Source organism: Mesoplodon bidens (genome assembly GCF_964165515.1).
Source record: "Mesoplodon bidens genome assembly, chromosome: 14".
Lineage (NCBI taxonomy): Eukaryota > Metazoa > Chordata > Mammalia > Artiodactyla > Ziphiidae > Mesoplodon > Mesoplodon bidens.
Genome location: NC_138170.1, coordinates 29,234,653 through 29,255,329, shown reverse-complemented (window position 1 = coordinate 29,255,329; position 20,677 = coordinate 29,234,653). Strand labels below are relative to the sequence as shown.

General features: G+C 46.9%; 1 protein-coding gene across 1 annotated transcript; it reads right to left on the bottom strand.

Annotated features, from left to right (window-relative positions):
- Positions 1-1,437: 1,437 nt before the first annotated feature.
- FIGLA (folliculogenesis specific bHLH transcription factor) lies at positions 1,438-16,028 on the bottom strand (the record flags this gene model as incomplete). The annotated part of the gene is made up of 4 exons (XM_081254518.1): positions 1,438-1,473; positions 11,251-11,472; positions 13,067-13,219; positions 15,828-16,028. 4 exons carry the CDS (start codon positions 16,026-16,028, stop codon positions 1,438-1,440), a joined length of 612 nt encoding a protein of 203 aa, XP_081110644.1.
- Between the last annotated feature and the right edge of the window lie 4,649 nt (positions 16,029-20,677).

The window sequence follows — 20,677 nt, the reverse complement described above, 5'->3', positions numbered from 1 at the left end:
TTTGAATGGAATGAATGTATTTTGCATGTGATAAGGGCATGAATTTGGGGAGTAAGGGGTGGAATGCTATGGACTGAACTGTGTTCCCCCAAAATTCATGCACTGAAGCCCTCACTGTGACTGTATTGAACGATAGGGCTTTTAGGAGGTCATTAAGGTTAAATGAAGTCATAAGGGTGGGGCCTTAATCCAATAGGATTGGTGTTCTTATAAGAAGAGGAAGAGAGACCAGAGTTTGCTCCCTCTCTCCACCATGTGAGGACACAGAGAGAAGGCAGCTGTTGGCAAGCCAGGAAAAGCAAACTAAACCCTTCAGACCTTGATCTTGGACTTCCCAGCTTCCAGAACTGTGAGAAGTTTCTGTTAAGCCACCTAGTCTGTGGTCTAGGTTATGGCAGCCTAAGTGGACTACACACTTTCTATGCCTCAGTTTCTCCATTTGTAAAGCAAGGATCGTTGTGCCTATCTTGCAGGACTGTTATGAGAACAAATTAACATATGTAAAGTATGGAGAAGAGGCCCACTTATTAAGTGCTAGGTCTTTGTGAGCAGTCATTATAACGATGACTGTCTCTGTGCTCAAGCTGCTTGAGCTTGCACGAAGGTGCCATATGGCCCTAGCTGGGTGCATGAAATTGAGAAAGTAGAGTCAAGTAAATTTGTGACAGGCAAGGCCATTTAAAGGGTAATTGTTAAACTTTGAATTATGACAATTTTTTTTTTAAAGAGACTCTAAAACTTTCAAGACTGCATTTATTTGTCTGTAGAAGATAGCCCTGGGCCAGCCTTTTCACTTTTCATACTTGAGGGAACCTGAAACAGAAGAGAGCCCATTGTAAATGGCTAACAGTTTAAAAACAAACAAAAAATTAATTAGTAATCAAAGATGTTTAAAATTAAAGATACCATTTTTTGCCCATTACAATTCTATCATTTTAATAGATCTCATTGTTGGCAAGGATATGAAGGACTTGGCACTCTTACATAGCTGGTAGTATTATAAATTGGCACCAAGTGGGACTTCCCTGGTGGCGCAGTGATTAAGAATCCGCCTGCCAATGCAGGGGACAATGGGTTCGAGCCCTGGTCCGGGAAGATCCCACATGCTGTGGAGCAACTAAGCCCGTGCGCCAAAACTACTGAGCCTGTGCTCTAGAGCCCGCAAGCCACAGCTACTGAGCCCGCGTGCCACAACTACTGAGGCTGCACTCTAGAGCCCGTGAGCCACAACAACTGAAGCCCGCATGCCTACAGCCCATGCTCCTCAACAAGAGAAGCCACCGCAACGAGAATCCTGTGCACCGCAACGAAGAGTAGCCCCTGCTTGCTGCAACTAGAGAAAGCCCGCGCGCAGCAACAAAGACCCAGTGCAGCCAAAAATAAATAAATAAGTAAATAAATTTTTTTTTTTAATTGGCACCAAGTCACAGATTGTACCTACCTGTGACTCAGTTCTACTTCTGGGAACCTATCCTAAAAGTAAAATGAAATACAAAAAAGAGCTAAACACATCAGGTTGAGAACAAAAAACTGAAAACAAATGTCCAACAATTAGAAAATTTTCCCATTTAATGAACCATTAAAACTTGTTATAAAGACTATATAATAACCTCTAAACACGCCAATGATAGAATAAGAAAACAACATACAATGTTATACACCTTATGATAATTTCTTAATTCAGTTGTATAGGAAAAAATTTTGCCAGCATATTAGTAGATTTCCATCTGTGGCTTTTTTAAGATGGTAAGATCACCCTGAGCTTCTCAATTTTCTGAAATCTCAACTTAAATCCATGAGTTAAAAAAATAAAGTCACTCAAATCATGGTCAGGCACTTCAGAAATTGAAACCTGGATGTATATTAATATGAAATACTACAATCAAATGCTTTAATTTAGCTTTAAAAAACATTTATTTTCTTCCTAGTCCACTCATTTACATTTCAATGGTGAGCTTTGTTAGAATGAAAGACCATTAAAAGGTTTAACACTATTTCCCCACATCTCCCATGCCCAACCCTTTGTCCACGCACTGGATGTTGGGCCAGGTACTTAACTTCATTCTTTAGTTTCCTGACATGTAAAATGGACATAATTGTTTGTACGTCACAGGACAGTTACGAAAATTAAATAGGTTATTACGTATGAACTGCCAGGAATAGTGCCTGGCACAAAATAAGTAGCAATATCTATTTTTTCTGATCTTGAACAAGTCTTTCCATAATACATGTCATCAAGCTTTCTTTTTTTGAGTTCAAATTTAGCTTTAGAAGATTTAAAAATTTTTAAACTTTTTACACAACCAGAATGTTCTAAACCTAGAAGACAATTCATGTATTGCTGTGTTTACCTAGAAGGTTAAAGGATAATTTCATCTTATCAGCCTATAGTCCAGTGTATTACAGATTGTTGTCCTAGTTTCTTTAAGTTAGCTGGGAAATTCAAGGATTGTAATATTTAAGTATCGGAATACAAAAACTTGAAGTTTATTGATGTTGTCTTATTCTCACAGTGCACTTAAAAACTTTGGCCTCATCTAAGTCAAGGAGTTGAAGGTCCAAGAAGAAGGGCGAATAGACACCCAGCCTGCAGTTCAGCAACTTTAATAAGGTGGGTGTACTCCTGCAGTTGGTTGTGTAGCTGGATAATCTGACATACTATCCAGTGTTCCCTTCCCTCCATCCACTGAGACAAGGCTGGGGGGTAGAGTGATGGGGAGGGAAGGGATGGATAGATACCGACCAGAAGTCCTCAGAGTTCATTTCCAAGCTTAACAACAGTCTGAAAAGCAAGACTCTCATTTGAAAGAGGCCAACTTTGTTGAAAGGGAGAGCTCTGGTGGGCAGAGCTCAGATGGCTGCTCATGGGGTGCTCACAGTGGAGGGAGGAGGCAAGATATGACAGCGGAAAGCCTACCACAACCGAGATGGAGATGAGATTGAAACAGCAGGAAGTGGTTACTCAGAGAGGGTGGACCAGTGTGTAGAAGCTGCCTGACCCCTGGGAAGGGTCCTGTACCGTGTCATCCTGGCCTTGACCAGGGGATGGGGGAGAGTTCCAAAGGTAACAGAACCCAAGAAAGGCAAAGTAGAATCTGAGCAAAGCAAGGATCAGTACCCACTTCTCGGGATATAGTCTCTCAGAGGAGTTGGTGAGCGCTGGCTGAGGGACATCTTTAGGGACATGGGCCTGAGGACAGCCATATAGCTCATCTGGGGCGGGAAGGCTAGGGATACGAGAAGAGGCCTGGGTTCTGAATGGTGTGGCTTAGACAAGAGAAGCCACAGAGGGGCCATGGACACCCACAGCAGATGTCAGCTCAAGCACACCCAAGATCGGGGGCCAGAGAACTAGCTGGGCCAAAGGTGGGGCAACACACGAGGCTCCCACCAGAGCCTCTGGAGTGTACGCACTCCTCACGGTACCAGAGGAGAGGCGGAGGGAGGAGGGAGATCACTTAGGAGGCAAAGGAGCCCCCACAGGGAACATTCTGAATGCTGAACTGACTCGGCTTTACTCAAAGAAGATAGGCCTTAACGGGGCAAGATAAAGAGTTCTCCCACCATCTGCATCATAATGGGTTCTCAAGAACAAGTGGAGAACAGTGTAGAAAGTAAAGTGGCATTTCTTCCCATCTAAACTGTGCTCTCATTGTTAATACTGCTTCAGTGTGTGAAAGTCCAGCCAGGACCCAGAGATCAGAATCCAGCCTTGTGGCCACAGCCTCACTGCCTCCTGTCTGGAGGGAAAGCCATACAGATGATCTTACAGCAAATGAAGCTCATTCTGAGCAGGGCTTTGGCCACAAAGCCTCATGTGGTCTGTCTCCTCTCCTGGGGACCTGGCCCAAATAGCATGATGCAGGGGGACCTTGCCCCTCGGTGCCTCTCACCTCAGAGCAACCCCAGTGAGGCAGGTGCCCCAGGCCTGTCTTCTACACCAGAGGTACTGGAAAGACAACTCCTGGAGGGAAAAACCTTCCAAAAAGGAGAGAGTGATCCAAAGAGGACCAGAAGAGTTCTGAAAAATAATTGAGTTGTATTTCTAATCCCTTTACCCTCCCACTAAAAGATCTACCTTTAATACTCTGTCTTTGGCGTACATTTTATCCCTGACCTGCTCTGGATAGCCCTGGAATTAGAACAGGGGAGAAGGTGGCGGGTGGGAGGATACACTGACCTCCCTCAGGGGCGGGCTTATGTGGTCCGAGCATTTGGTGGTTTTCTGCTGACCCAAAGGAGCTGTCTGTCTCCAGGCAGGTCCCACAGCACATCAGAGAAGTCCTGTCTCTAAGGACCCTCTCAGAGAAGGGTCTTTGAGAGATCCTTCCATCCAATTCTTGCCATTCTCTTCCTTGTTCATATGGGACCAATGAGATGGATCTTTCATAAAACTCATATAAATAATCCCTCAAAAAGTCCACAAGAATAGATGAGAACTAACTCCAATTTATTTAATCGCCAGACCCATTATGTGTCAGACAAATGGAAATTACTGGCTTTCTCAAATGATGCTCAGCTCACTGACAGACCCAGGAGCACAGACCACATAGAGATCTCCTCAAACACACCAAGCTTCATGGCACACACACTCACATGCATACACACACACAAAACCCACTTCCATGATTGATTCAATCTTCTGTCCCTATAGAAAAATCTGAGTTACAACAAAAGAAATCTCCCTCTCTTATTTTCACAAAGAAATAAGGATTTGTCTTCCCTGTAACATTTTCTTCTTACTTGATCAGATTGGGCCTTAAGAGTCTTCCTTGGGAGCTGATTGGATCTCTTCCTAAGTAGCTGTAGCCAGAGGAACACTCCACCAGAGGTGGCATTACTCCAAAGTTAGATGGATCCTGTCCTGCATGCACCACACCTCACCTTACCAAAGTTCCAGACAGAATGACCTGCATTCATATAATCAGAGCACCAACCCCTAAACCCCCGAAGTTTAGAAAACAATAACGTCCCAGAGCCAAATGCAACCACTCGTGCAGCCTTCCCTCTGTGCCCAGTGCCCTTGGTCCAGTACTGCAAAATTAAATGTCTACACTGGAGATGCAGTAAGAGGGGGCGGGGACTGACAAACCAAAGAGCACCTACCCCATCAAAAGGGAAGTTCAATTTTTTAAAACACTTGCTGGCTAAACTCATCAGAATATGCCCACTAGGCCACAAGTAAATACTGGGGCAGATAAAAGTGCTTCCCGAGGAAAAGCCTAGACCTACCCCCGGCCCCGTCACACACACACACACACACACACACACACACACACACACACACACACACACACTCTACTATAGTGGAATTTTTGCTATCACACATAGCCACTACCTGGAGGAAACGTGAGATAGAAGACAGAACATAGATGCTTCAAGGCTTTCTCAGGATGCTAATAAATTCATCCCAACTAGCCAGACCACCTCATTTCAGAGCTTAAATTACTATTAGAAGAAATGTCCCCAGTGGTTAATTTCACACACAGATGACCACACCTGAAGAGGAGGGATCGAGGAAATCTACCACCCACCAGTCTTCCTTCTCTCAGAAACTTTTTCCAAGGAATGCTCCTATGACAGGCCAAAATTTAGAAGTGTATAATGGCGGCACGTCCAGGTCCCATAATAGGCACTTACGTTCATGCATATAACCCTTTCCAGAGCTTCTCTGACCCCAGCACAATTGGCATCTCACTTCAACACTGAGGGTCGTCTTTGTCCAGGGACACAGTCTCTATAGGATTACAGGCAACTCTGAGCAAAATTCAGAGCCTTGCATGTTGTGAAATGCGCAAGCCATAGCCACAGGTGACAAATAGAAGGAATAAACAATGGTAGGTTAGTGAACATCATGCCACCCAGTAATGTCTAATCCCAAAAGAACAAAATCCGACACCTTGAAAGTCCAATTTTAAACAAGCCTCCCTGGACCTTGACATTAATCCCTATCCCTACCGAGGCCAGATGCGTGGGTGGCCCACGTCCTCTCCATCCACGCACACACTTATTTGCTGATTCAGTCCCCAAGTGAAGCTGCTCTGGCCCGAGCAGTTCATCTCCCCTCCTGCCATCAGCAGATTCTTATGTGCTTCACTGGGGATTTTGCCTCTCAGGCATGTTGTTGATCTTGCACAGCCTTTTCTGACCACACCTCCAAGTCCCTCCAAATGCCCATCTCTACCACCACCAGATTCCACTCCTCACAGATCCTCTCCAAGAGCAGGAAGAAGGGTGCCATTCCTGCAAACTGAAGCTGGAGGGGACCTGCCTCCCAAATCCTGAGCCCCTCTGTATATGAGCATTTCAGTCCAGTGAGCCACATCGGCTGTCCCCAGGTCTCCAGTTAGGGTATCTGGGCAGATCCTGAAACCCTATGCAGTTGCCCTTCAAATAAATGGGAATGAGCCCTTATGACGATTGTTTGGCAAATAGAGACCAGTCTGAGCTTTATTTCCTTGGCCCCTTTAGGTTGATCCATCCTAGAGAGGGTTATCATGGAGGGGCAGCCTGTCATGGGTGCTGTTATGGGCTGAACTGTGGTCCCCAAAATGCATATGGAAGTCCTAACCCCCAGTACCTGTGACTGTATTTGGAGTTAGGACCCTTAAAGAGGTGATTAAGTTAAAATGAGGCCATTAGGGTGGGCCCTAATCCAATCTGACTGGTGTCCTTATAAGAGGAGGAAATTTGGACTCATAGAGGAGAGACACCAGGGCAAGCACACACCCAGGAAAGGCCATCTGCAAGCCAAGGAGAGAGGCCTCAGAAGAAACCAAACTTGCCAACACCCTGATGTTAGACTTCCAGCCTCCAGAACTGTGAGAAATAAATTTCTGCTGTTTAAGCCACTCAGTCTGTGTACTTTGTTACGGCAGCTCCAACAAACCAACTACAGGTATTAAAGCCCAAGAAGGGTAAGGAGAACAGCCATGCAGGGAGGAGATGGTATGGAGATGGGAGGTGAGTTACCCACTGGATGTTCTTGATGAAAGTGACTCTAAGGCTGGAAAAGTACAAGATGCTTGAGCTTGGACCATCTTCTGTCAGAAAGGAAGTGATCAAAGAATGATGGTGACATTCGAGTGGAAAGGCAGCCCACTTACAAGGGCTGTCATTGGCCACAATGAGGACAGTGTGAGTAACAAAGTAAGTCATGATATTATACGATGATGTAATAATCCACTGAATGGAAAACCACATGTCTATAGCATTAAGAAATGAATATAGAAACAACCAAAATGTTCTACAATAATAATTAAACTGTGGCACATCCATCCCATGAACTAATACTCACCAATAAAAAGGCAGAACAGACTACTGATACAATAACTTGGATGATTTAAAGCACATTGTAATAAGTAAATAAACAAACAAACAAACAAATAAATAAAGCACATCGTGCTGAGTTTAAAAAGGCCAGTCTCTAAAGGTTATGCACTGTATGATTCCACTTATACAAAATTCTCAAAATTATAAATCAGAGAGATAGAGACCAGATTAGTGGTTGCAGGGGTTAGGGAGAGTGGAGGAGTAGGGGCAGTGGGTGGGTGTGACTATAAAGGGTAGCATGTGGGACAGCTTTATGGTGATGGTTCCACAAAACTACACATGCAATAAAATGACATGGAGGGCTTCCCTGGTGGCACAGTGGTTGGGAGTCCGCCTGCCGATGCAGGGGACACAGGTTCGTGCCCCGGTCCGGGAGGATGCCACAGGCCGCGGAGCAGCTAGGCCCGTGAGCCATGGCTGCTGAGCCCTCGCGTCCGGAGCCTGTGCTCTGCAACGGGAGAGGCCACAACAGTGAGAGGCCTGCGTACCGCAAAAAAAAAAAAAAAAAAAATGACATGGAACTATACACACATAGAACCAATATCGACTTTCTGGTTTTGATATTGTACTATAGTTACATAAGATGCAGCCATGGGGGGAAACTGAGTTAAAGGCAATATGAGACTTCTCTGTCACAAAATAAAAGGTTTAACGTTTGATTGGGCTTCCCTGGTGGCCCAGTGGCTAAAACTCTGCACTCTCAATGCAGGGGACCTGGGTTCAATCCCTGTTCAGGGAACTAGATCCCATATGGAACAACTAAAAGATCCCCCATGCCGCAACTAAGAACAGGCCCAGCCAAATAAATAAATAAATAAATAAATATTTAAAAAATAAAACAATAGATATCACTTTAAGAAAAAAAAATAGAATGTTTGATGAATAATGAGATATCTAGATAATTTCAAAGCACCTTCGCACAAAATACAGATTAATTACAAAAGAAAAGGGCTAACTTTAAAGTGGAAAGGCCTGGAAGTCACTACGTTAAGCACATGATCAAAGTGAATATCCTTAGTAATGGGACAAATCAAAATGTGCCCCCCTTTGATAGGGTGCAATGAGTAGAAAACCGCATCACTTCCATATTGCTGCCAAAGATGCATATCTGAATCTAATCAGGAGGAAATAGACAAGCCTGAATCAAGAAACATTCTACAAAACAACTGGCCTGTAATCTTCAGATGTGTCGTCCAGGTCATAAAAATTACCTAAAGACCAAGGAATTTTTCCAGGTAAAAGGAGGCAAAAGGGAAGGGACAACTAAATGCAACGCATGATTCTTAGCTGGGTCCTTTTGCTAGAAAGGACATTTCAAGACTGTTGGTGATACTTGAATGGGGCCTGAGGATTACATGACTGTAATGCCACATAATCTCCTGATTTAATGGCTGCTCTGTGGTCATACAGGTGAACGTCCCCATTTCCCATTTGAAGGAAATGCACGCTGAAGTCATTAGGGGTGATGGCCATCAGATTGGCAAATTACTCTCAAATGGGTCAGGGAAAAAGTTCTTTGTACTATACCTGCAACTTTTCTTAAGTTGATTTTTTTCAGAATAAATGTTTTTAATTTTTTAAATGAATGATCTGAATGTCAAAGAATGAGAAACCCCTGACAAAACTGATGAAATCCTAAAATCCTTCTGCAAAAACTGGCACTCTTTACATTCAGGCCTTGGAAGTCACACTTGACAGAAGTTATACACATACATAAAAAATCTTAAATACGTGACTCTCTGTTCATTCTAAGAATTAGCACACTCTTCCAATTAACACCTTAGATGTGGTTAGCTAAAAGACTAAAAATTGAGTGTTGTGTTCCCCTTTTAAAAAATTTTCAGCCAGAACTTCCCTGTTTCCTGCTAGAAAATGATAGTCCCCACTTTAAATCAATTTACCATAAGTTGGTAAACTCAATGATCAATTATCCTTGGAAAAGCAGGACTTCCAGTGTACATCCTTGACGCTGGCACAGGCCTGCTCTGTACCAGGCCCAAGGGGACTGGCTGGAAGGACCTCACTGTGAGAATGACATGGTGATGCCTACCTGATAGGGATCAGTGAGGATTAAATGCAAGCAAGATTCTTGCCTTAATATCTAACACACTAAAACCACGTTTGGGGAAGCATTACCATTACTAACTTAGACAGTCAGGTTCAAGGTTCAGTTCACTCTTTTCCTTTTCAGTTTCACTCTTTGTTCTCAGTCGTTCCCTGTCAGCTCATGTAATAGCAATAGGAATTCTGTATCCTAAGAGCTGACTGGAGAGGGAAGTTTTAAATCTCAAGTGGCCAGAACTGGAAGATCTAGACTGAGCAAGTGCACAAGTGGGATCCTTAGAAAACAGTAATCAAATCAGAAACGAGGCCAGCCAGTCAGCAGAGAGCCTGGAAGACCTCAAACCACAGTGGAGCATTGGTAAGAGCCAAGTGAGAAAACCCAGACCACTTGTTGCAAACAGAATGACAATGCCTGGGGCCCATTATTGATTGCTCACCAATCAATACTGATTGCTTCAGAAAGAGAAAAACAAGAACCATATGCTAACACGTATACATGGGATCTAAAAAAAAAAAAAAAAAAAGGTCATGAAGAACCTAGGGGCAGGACGGGAATAAAGACGCAGACCTGCTAGAGAATGGACTTGAGGACACAGGGAGGGGGAAGGGTAAGCTGGGACGAAGTGAGAGAGTGGCATGGACATATACACACTACCAAATGTAAAACAGATAGCTAGTGGGAAGCAGCCGCACAGCACAGGGAGATCAGCTCGGTGCTTTGTGACCACCTAGAGGGGTGGGGTAGGGAGGGTGGGAGGGAGGGAGACGCAAGAGGGAAGATGGATATATGTAGAGCTGGTTCACTTTGCTATAAAGCAGAAAGACACAATTGTAAAGCAATTATACTCCAATAAAGATGTTAAAAAATATACTGATTGCTCATGGTGTGGCAAGCAGACTTAATAAAGTCCAAGTGAACACTGACATGCCAGGTACTATGCTAGACACTCTGCTGACATGATGTCATTTGAACCTCACAGTTACCTTATGTAGGTACAATTATCATTCCCATTCTACAGATGGGGAAGCTGACGGTTGGAAAATTTCAGTAGCTCACTCACACAGCAAACAAGTGGTAAAACCAGGGTTTGATCGTCAGCATTCTGTCTCCAGAGGCTGCACTCAACTGCTCTTCTAAACCGCCTCCCACCACCACCCATCATTTGTTACTCCACGGCCCCCACTGTTCCTTATACCACACTAAGCAACTTGCTTAGTTCCAGACTCCTGCAAGCCTTTCTTGTTTCAGTAGCAATCGTGTTGTAGGATGGAACTAGGGGTCTTGTTTGTGTAACACTGAGACACAGCAAGAGCAAAACGTCCACTTTCTAGACTTGGAGAAGCAGGCTGCTCCATCCAATGGCTTCCTTAGTTTGGCAAGGTAATAAGTGATAATGTTACAATAAACTCCTTTGTTATTACTTTGAAAACTCTGTCTTCCAACAAGGCCAACTTAAAAACAAATGTGCATGTGTGAGTGTGCATGTGTGTGAGTGAGCGTGTGTGTACATGGGATCACCATGCAGCTTTATGGAGAGCAAGCTACTTATTTCTTTTTCTGGAGACCTCAGAATCCGGAAAACCTTTTGATGTATTAATTAGGGTCGTAAAAAATTAAGCTTAGGTCCCCATTGGGTGATTCTGCAGGAGTTGCCTTCCCCTTGAGCAGCTTTCCGATTAACTTGGGAACATAATAACAGACCTTTCAAACTAGCAAACTCACCTCCCCACCTAGGTGCTTTCATACAATGATCTTGTTTCAATCATGTTTTAACATGGAAAATGCCTCATGCCCAAGGGATGCATTATGAGTTTTTGGACATCAACGTGACTATCTAAGAAGAAACACTTTACCAGACTCCTGGCTGGAGAGATAACTCCCATTGTAGACATCGCCCCCTGGCGACAAGTGTGTGCTGACTCACCATTGCCGCCATCTGTCCAGGACCCTTCCTCCTCATTCTTCAAGCCCACAGCACAACCGGCATGTGGTATATTTCTCGATAGCTCTCTAGCCAAGGACATATGTGGTTCAGAAGTATTGTTGCTATAGTTCTGATGATCTGGGTCTTGTTTCTAGAAACCATATTTAGTTGTCAAACAGTATGACAGATTTTAAAGATTTAAATCAACATATTTCAAAGTTCTAATGTACGAAATTTTATTTAAGTAATGAGGGCAATGCTTATTATGGAAAGAAAATCATTGCTCAACAGACTGTATTTTGTTCTACTATAACCTTAAAATGTTGTGTGATTGGCAACTGTATTAAAAAGATTATAGCATGGGACAGATTCTATATTTTATAATGAATGCAGCACAAAACAAAGCACTTCTGTTAGACAATTCACATGCAAGGAAAAACTAAGGCAGCCACCTGCACCTGTCCAGGTATTACGACCATGCCACAACCCAGCCATCCAGTTTGGCCAGTAGGACAATCCACTCCCACCACTGCAAAATGTATCCTCCCAGTAGTCACGTAAGTAGGACTAGCAGACAAGAGGAAGAAACTAAAAAGTACCATTATACACTTGGCTATTTCTGCCCTAAGTTCCTAGAATGAATACATCTTTCTTCTCTCTACTCTCTTTCCTCTTTTGTCCCTAAACAGGATCACATAGCTAATTAGAAAAGGCCTTCATTGATCTAACAACTGTTCTTCTTCCATCCTTTTGATTCTTCTTTCCAGGCTCAGACTTCCAAGTTGAATGAACTTGAAGTCTGCCACGTCCCTCTGCTTGGATTTCAGATATTTACCAACCACATACCCTCAACGCACAGCAAGGTGACTTCCAGCCCACACCTCATGTGCTGCTTCTGGTTGTCTTCCCGGCACCCCTGCAGCTTCTCAAACGACTTCACATGCTCGGATTCCCAAGATGCCCCCTCCCTGATTGTAGCACCCCATCTTGCTTCTCCACCTGCCCCTCTCTGATGGCTCCTCCTTTAGCACTCATTTCTAAGGCCTTTTCTCTCTTCAGAGTTTACCTCCTCTGACGACTAACCCATTTTCAAGCCTTCTACATTTGCCTCTCCATAGAATGAGCCCATGAAACCAGCCCACACCTTCCACTGCCTAATGGACACCCCTGAGCTATGTGCCCCAATAATGGTGGTGACATTATGGTGCCTCACAGTTTACAAAGCAGGTTCACTTGTGTCGTCCCACTGGATGGTCACAAAGCCCCATGAGATCAGCATCGCCAGGAAATCAATGAGCTCTCCGGCAGGGTTGCCCCTCAGGGAGGGCCTCTCCCAAGGGACATCCCTCTTCCTTTCTGTGTCCTGCCTGATGTGCATCCTGCTGAAGGAAATCACTGCCATTGAGAGGGTTTAAGGAAACTCCTCTCATGCCCCTGCTGTCAAAGTCCCATTAAAGGCTAAGCAGTTCGGAGCTAGATGCCCTGGACAGCAACAGGAGGTAAGGATACAGATGGTCAGGAACTTGGCTCCAGAGCTTGCACAGACCTGGATTCAGACTCCAGTTCTGACATTTCTTAGCTGTGTGGACTTTACCTGTATTTTGGCTTCTTCTTCAGTAAAACCAGGATCATAAATAGGTCAAAGGACCGTATAAACTAACTAGAACGGACACATAAATTGCCTGGCACCTAGAAAGGGCTCAATAAACGGTGGGTATCGTTGTTCTAACTTCTTAAACCTTTACCTCAGAGTCTTTGGCTCCTTCCAAAACATCACTGAGAACTTGTATGTATTCAGTTGCACCTTTGAGGATATCAACTTTGCTAGGCTTCCTGCTTTGGGGAAGAAATGGCACCAGCGTCTTCAGTTTGGCAAAACCACGGTTGAGATTTTTTATCTGGAAAGCAAAAAGGCACAGTGACACACAGGAAGCTAACTTGTAAGGCATCTCCCCAAACCACGGAAGGCGGTTGTGAGGGCTCGTTTCCACAGCTCTCTTGTCTGGGTGGGGAATCTAGGCAGGCACGTGCCGAAGAGCCACTGCTCCACTGGCAGTACACTTCCTGGCAAGGGGAGAGGGAGTGGCATGAACCTGGCAGCAGGGATGGATGGGCTGGGAGGCGTGTCTAGGTCCACACTGACCTCCTTCTCTTCCTCTGAGAGCATCCCCACTGCAAGGTAGAGGCGGGCTGGGTAGTGGTTAAAAGCTCTGAGTCAGTACATCAAGATTTAAAACCCAACTCTAACATTTAGCTTTACAAAACTGTGTAGGATACCTCATATCGCCAAGCCTTGGTCTGTTTACCTGCAAAGTGGAAAATACTCCCCTTGTTGTGGTGTAGCTTTTTTTGTGGTGATTAAGTGACATAATTACACACCAAACACTTCCTCCTGGCACACAGAAAGTCTTCAATAAGTTATACTAACGATAATGAATAAACTGTACAAACACTCGTCTATTCAAGTACTGTGTCAGCAACTCTTCAACCTCTTTCCCAGCGGAGTTGATGATATAGAGTCCGGAGAGTCTGCACATTGGCAAGACTTGAAAAGTAGAATGAAGAGCCTTTTTTCCTTCATCTCCAGCATCTAATTCCTTGGCTCTGAAGGCCTAGAATTCTCATGATCAACCCCCCACCCCGGAGGACACAGACCCTCAAAAAACCGAAGAACCAGCTCCCACTACACCATGAAGCCAATATACTCACTCACTTATATTGAGAGCTCCCTCCTACCCCACATCAAAGTGGGCAAAGGACATAGTCAGCCCATTCACAGCAGAATACAGTGAATGTATTTCATAAGTTTATTGGTCATAAGTTTCAATAAACTTATGAAAATATTAAACTTTAATAATCAAAGAACTACAAATTAAAACAGAAATTAGATACCATTTTTCATGTACCAAGCTGGTAACATTTTTGTTTTGATTATCATACCCAGCATTGGTGATAGAAAAAGGGAACAGTCTTATAGCCTGCAAAAGGGGATAAAAATTAATAAACTTTTCTAGAAAGCAATTGGGCAACTTGTATCAAAAGTCACAAGATTGTTTATATCCCAGTAATTCCACTTCTACTGTTTTGCTCTAAAGCAATTATCAGACATGGGCATATATCTATGTACCAGTAAAAAGCTGCAAAAAAGCATATATGCCCAACACTAGGAGACTGAATAAGTAACGGTCCATTTATATGTTGGACTATGCAGTCAAAAGCTGCTCTGCTTAGAATATGAGGAAATGCTTTTGATAACGTTAAGTGAAAAAAATACAAAGATATGTACTAAATCATAGCAATTTTGTAAGATTATGAATACGCACAAATATAAGTAGAAAAAAGACTAGGAGGATATACACAAGAATGATAGTTCATGGTAGTTATATTTGCATTGTGAGTGTTTCTGTTCCCTATTTAGTCATTTCTCTGTCTTCCAGGTGTACTAATTTCATCATTATAAAGAAGACTAAGATCATTAGTTTTAAAATAGTGGGTAACACCAGGACCCATTCTCTGCAGAAAGCAATTCCTTCCTGGTGGGGAAAGCCCAACTTAAAATGCAAAATATTGGATCAGAATCTCGTTTGAGAGCCACATCAACACATCAGATCACAGGGTTATCATAAAGGGCTCCCAACTTTCCCTTAAGTCTTCTACACCTGCTTGGTCCTTTCTCCTCACACCCGTACCCAAACAAAGCTCCGAGTTGATTGACTGGGGCTACGTTTCTAAAGGGCCCAGGAGTGTGCAGGAACAGCCCCCAGCAGAACTTCCTCCTCAAGTCCCAGGCCGGAATGTGCGCGCACCCTCTTCCAGCGCTCGCCCTTCCCTCCCTCGGTAGCCTCTGCAGCAGCCCAACCCAAAGACTGCAAAGGGCGGAAAGGAGACGGAATCTCACAAGTCTGGGGCCTGAGTTTAGTTAGAAATACTAAAAGCTACCAGTAGATGGCGCTCTGACTCCGCCCGAGGGACCATCCTCGCGGGTGATTAACCGCGTACCCGCCAGAGTGGGAAAGACCCACTTTTTCCCCAGGGGGTTGAGTGGGAGTCTAGGTGCACACCCAGGCTTTGTTTAAATTATTTGTTTAAAGTAAGGAAAAGGATAACTTCCATTAGGCTCCCTGTGCCTCGCCCTATCTGTGCTTGGAGGCAGAGCGCTGGCAAACGGGGACCCCAATCACCCACCCAGCGCAGGAGGTAGCGAGACGTAAGCGCACTGCCGCCTCTGAGGGTTCAAAGCGCCTGCCAGGGGGAGACGTTTCTGAAGTGGTCAGGGGCCCCCCGCTTCCTGCACCGGTCCAGGTGGGTCGCAGGTGAGGCGCCATCCCCGCGCGGGTGGAGGCGAACACGAGCGGCCCTCGGGGGGCCGAAGTCGCCCCAGGCCCCCGGGCGGGGAGTGGGCGCCCCGGGCCCCCGAAGGTGTCCGAAATGGGTGGCGGGTCTGGGGGGAGCCGGAAAGAAGGCGGCCGGGTCCCGGGGCAGGGACCTCGCGGGGCCGGCGCTCACCCGCTCGCGCTCCTTAGCGTTGGCCACGCGCCGCCGCTCCAGCACCAACTGCAGGTCCTCCGTGGACGAGTAGCCGCCCGACGGCAGCCGCTTGAGGCGGCAGACGGCGGCCAACTGGGGCAACGGCCCGAACTGCTCCCGCAGCACGTCGTCCAGCACCTCGGCGGGTGGGGCCCTCAGGAGCGCTGGCGTGGCGTCCATGGCGGCGCGCGAGGGCGGGAGGCCGGGTCTTCCCTCGCGGGCACCTGGGGCCACGCGGGGTCGGGGTCGGCGGCGGCCCAGCCACTTGCCCGCATCCCCCTGCGCGCCTGCGTACCTGCCCCGCCCGCTCTGGGGAAACCGCTCCGGGACGCTCGGTTCAACAAGCCCCACAGGTGATTTCCGTGAAGCCTGGATTACAGCGCTGGCTCGCAAATCGGCTGCACACTGGAGTCACCTGGGGAGTTTTAAAAAATCCACCTGCTCGGGTACCAGTCCCCCACATTCTGACTCAACCAATCTGAGTTGGGACCTGAGCGTCTGGACATGTGTACACACGTGTAGGCAAATATACATACGAACGTATACGTTTACCAGAAAAAAATTGATGGATACATACAAAACGTTTTTCAATTTCATTTTGAAATAAAAGTTGCAAGAGCAGAAACAAAAAGGTCCTATGTCCCCTTCACCTAGATTTCCCACTTAACTTTTTTCACATGTGCTCCACCACTACCTTTCTCTCTATGTGTATTCCTGTTTTCATTTTTCTTTTTCTAAAGCGTTTCCTTAGTCTTGTCCTGTCTTCATGGCTTTGACAGTTTCACAGAGTAGAAGCCTTTCAGTGTGGAGGATGTCCCTCAACCTGGGTCTGTCCAATGTTTCCTCATGTCCAGACCCAGGTCCTGCCCTCTTGGCAGGGGATACGGGTTCGTGCCCCGGTCCGGGAAGATCCCACATGCCGCGGAGCGGCTGGGCCCTTGAGCCATGGCCGCTGAGCCTGTGCGTCCAGAGCCTGTGCTCCGCCACGGGAGAGGCCACAGCAGTGAGAGGCCCGCGTACCGCAAAAAAAAAAAAAGTTTATTTCTCTCGCCTCTAACAGTGTGAAACGTGGAGGTCAGTAGTGCATCTCTGCCCCTCATGGTCACTCAAGGATTTAGATTCCTTCCAAATCATTGCTCCTTCATCATCGATCCTGGGTGTCATTTCCCAAAATGGAGCTCTCCCGTTTGAGGCTTCTGCCGTGGCTGGTGTCCGGCAGGGATCACCTTCACAGCAGCAAAGTCCTCAGGCCACTTGCACCAGTCAAGGTCCAGAAAACTCTTCTAGGGTCAGAAACTCTTCTGGGTATTCCAAGCAGATGCCAAGGGGTTTAATTCAGGGGTTTATAAAGGTGCTTACACAATCAGTGGGAGGGCGGGAGAAGCAGGAGGGGCTCTGAGTCCAAGGACACACCACCAAAGCAGCAGCCAGGCAGCAGGGAGCCCCTGCCCCTGCAGCTACCACTCAAGCCTCCGAAGCTGGGGGAGGAGCCCGGGAGACGGCTGCAGAGAAACCCCAACTTCCCACGCCCTGGAATGTCTACAGGAAACAGGTGGTAGGACAGGGAGGGGCGCTGTGCCTCACTTCCACGCTGGTAATCTCACACACATGTTTCTAACTAAATCATATTATTTTAATACATTTATTTATTTATTTTTGGCTGCGCTGGGTCTTCGTTGATGCGCATGGGCTTTTCTCTGGTTGCAGCGAGCAGGGGCTACTCTTTGTTGCGGTGTGCGGGCTTCTCATTGCGGTGGCTTCTCTTGTTGCGGAGCACGGGCTCTAGGCCCGCAGGCTTCAGTAGTTGTGGCACGCGGGCTCAGTATTGGGCTCGCCGACTCTAGAGCGCAGGCTCAGTAATTGTGGCGCACGGGCTTAGTTGCTCCGCGGCATGTGGGATCTCCCCGGACCAGGGCTCAAACCTGTGTCCCCTGCAAGCAGGCAGATGCTTAACCACTGAGCCACCAGGGAAGCCCTAACTAAATCATCTTAACTGGCATCCAGAGCCATGGGTACAGGGGGTTCTGGGAAAAGGAGCTTTGGCCTTCCTGCCTCTGCAATGCAGAAAGGCACCCTGGAGAAGGGAGTGAGGACAGGGAGATGGTCCACATTATCTTCCACCCCGAGACAGAGAAATTGCCCCAGCAGGTTCACCTCATCGGTCTTTGCCTATTCATTACCCTGGGACCCAGCTGAGAAGAGCACCCCCTCCTGCTGATGGGAACACCCGTCCTGGGTGCTTGGAAGCCTCTACCACACCAGCCAGATCGTGGCTCAGACACAGTTCCCTTAATCTCCTTAGCTCAGTCAAGACATGAGAGAGCGGTGAAAACCAGCTTCAGTAAGAGAAGGCAAAGAATGACATTTTAAAAGAATCAACAACTATAAAGGGACATGTTAGCATTGCCCAGAATGCCTATCCAAATCAATTTGGCAATTTCATATTAGTACTCATTTTCCCATAAATGTGTATTATTATTATTACATATTATTTATTACATACTATATATTCTATCTCACCATATTCTTGGGACTTAGACTTTACTCCGATGTACAAGTGGGAAAATTAATGCCAGAGAAGTTGAGTACCTAGCCAAGGTCATGCTGCTGGTCAGTGGCAGAGCTGAGCCTAGAGCTCAGGTTTGCCATCTCCGTGGCAGTCCTATTTCCTCGAGGTCTGAGCGGCCCCCATCCCAAGGGCTCTGTGCCCAGCCCTGTGCCTCCGGTTAGCCTGGTGCCCCAGCACCCGGGCCCTGCTCCTCTCCCAAGATCCTGCTCACTGTACTCCACACCTCACCTCCCTTGAGCTCCCCCTCCACCCCCTGGGCATGAGCTGGGGTTAACTTCTTGGCCACATCTTCAGCAGAGGTAACAGTGGGTCAGAAGTGCTTTTCCACCAACAGCGGAGAAGAGGAACAGACCCACAGGATGTGTCCCCAGGAAGCTGCTTTAAGGTCATTTCCCCACAGGGACCCTCAACTCGTGCCCTTCTCATTTGTGCTGCTGGGCTAAGGCCACAGCCATAGCCTGGAGCTCTGACAAGATGCCAAAGGTGCCTGGCAGCCTCGCAAAGGGGTGGATGGAAGCTTAGGGCCTGTGGGGTCACACGGAAGAGCTGAGACTTAAGCAGGGCCCAGGGGTTCATTGTGGGTCAGAGGGGAAGAGCTTCTGCAGCACAGGGGTTCCTAGGACTTTTGAGTGAGTCATCCAAACTCTAGACCTCACCTTGCCGTCTATAAAGCAGAGATTATAATAGGAGCTTCCTCCAAGTTGTAGAGAGGAGTCCATTAGGCTATTGGCGTAACAATAACAGCTAAGGCTTATACAGTGGGATCTGGGTGCCATGCACTATTATAAGCTCATCATGTGTGCTAATTTTCTAAATTCACACAACAGCCTCCAGAGTGAGTGACTCTCATTTACTCACAGAAGAAGAAATTGAGACACAAAAGTCAGGTAACCGGCTTCCGCAGCTAGAAAGGGGCAAAGCTGGGACTGGACCCAGAGAGTCTGGCCACAGAGCCTGGCTCTACAACCACGAACCTCTCTTGCCTCATGTAACTCCCACCCCATTGGAAGTGATGGTGAGAATAGCAATGATGATTTATGAACCAGATGGAATGTCCAGAAACTCGGCTATTACACAGACAAATCCTAAGTGACCCAGACAGAGGGGTGTTCTGAGCAACAGTGCAGGAACTGCAGTCAGAGCAGGTTGAGGGACACTGAGGCCCAGGGCTCGGTTCCAGTGACCCTGCAGCGAGGAGGCCATGAGAGGCTCGGTGGAGCCACTTTGAAGAGGGCCTAGATTCCTGGCCCTGGGATCTATACAGCTGAGACTGGGAAGTTCTTGTCAGATCGAAGAAGGGTAAGATTGCAACAAAAGCAGGCCTCTGGGAAGTTCAAGAGGAAGTGGGGTCCAGGCTGCTTTGGGGGAGGGTAAGGGGATCTGAGGGGCACAGCTGTGCTGTGGATACCCTGCTGCGTGGGCCCTTGTCCTGCAGGAAGAAGCCTTCTTGAGGCCCAGCTGGCAGCCCCTTGCTCTATCCTAAATCACCACCACCACCCCCCAAAAAGCAGCCCAGAACTCCTCACTCTTCTGTGACCCTAACTGGGGCCTGGAGCTTTCACTGGCAGTGCAGGTCCTTGGGGGTGTTTGGCTTTGAGCTGCAGGAATTGCCAGAGTAGCAGATTGAGGTAGAGCCCTTTATAACTGGCCCTTCTAAGTGAGAAAATACAAAGAGAGAGGGTCTTCCTAGTAGGCATGGTGTAGGCTTACGGGGGGGCCTGGCCAAGGCCCAGGCCCAAATCTGGGCATATGGGAGCAAGTGTTGTAAGAGTTCTGGAGCATGGAGGGCTGAGACATTAGTTGGTAGAGGACACTTGGCATTTACAACTCTAATAAGTAGGGAGACCTTTTCCTCTAAACTAGTGACCTCCATCCTCAAGATGCTGTGCCATCTTCCTCCAGAATGCGTTCTCCCTCCTGACTGAGAAATCATTCTAGAAAACTAGGCCTCGAAGGTCATTTCATGACGGCCAAAAAGGCTATGCCTTCCCCTCTCTGTGCCAGATTCCGGCTGTCCCCTAAATCACAATGTGTAGACAGACCCCAGCCTCATCAGGTTGGGTCCTGCTACTGAGGAAGACTGGAAACCATGGCCCTGGGAGACAAGGCTGTGGGCACACCCCAGGTGGCGGAAATTGTCACAGCCTGCTGTTGCCACCAATGCAATCTGAGTGGAGGCAGACTGGGACAGGGTGACAAGCTGACTGCTTCCCCCAGGACGACTGCGGATTCACTCTGCCTCCCCAGATTGTCTCTGCTC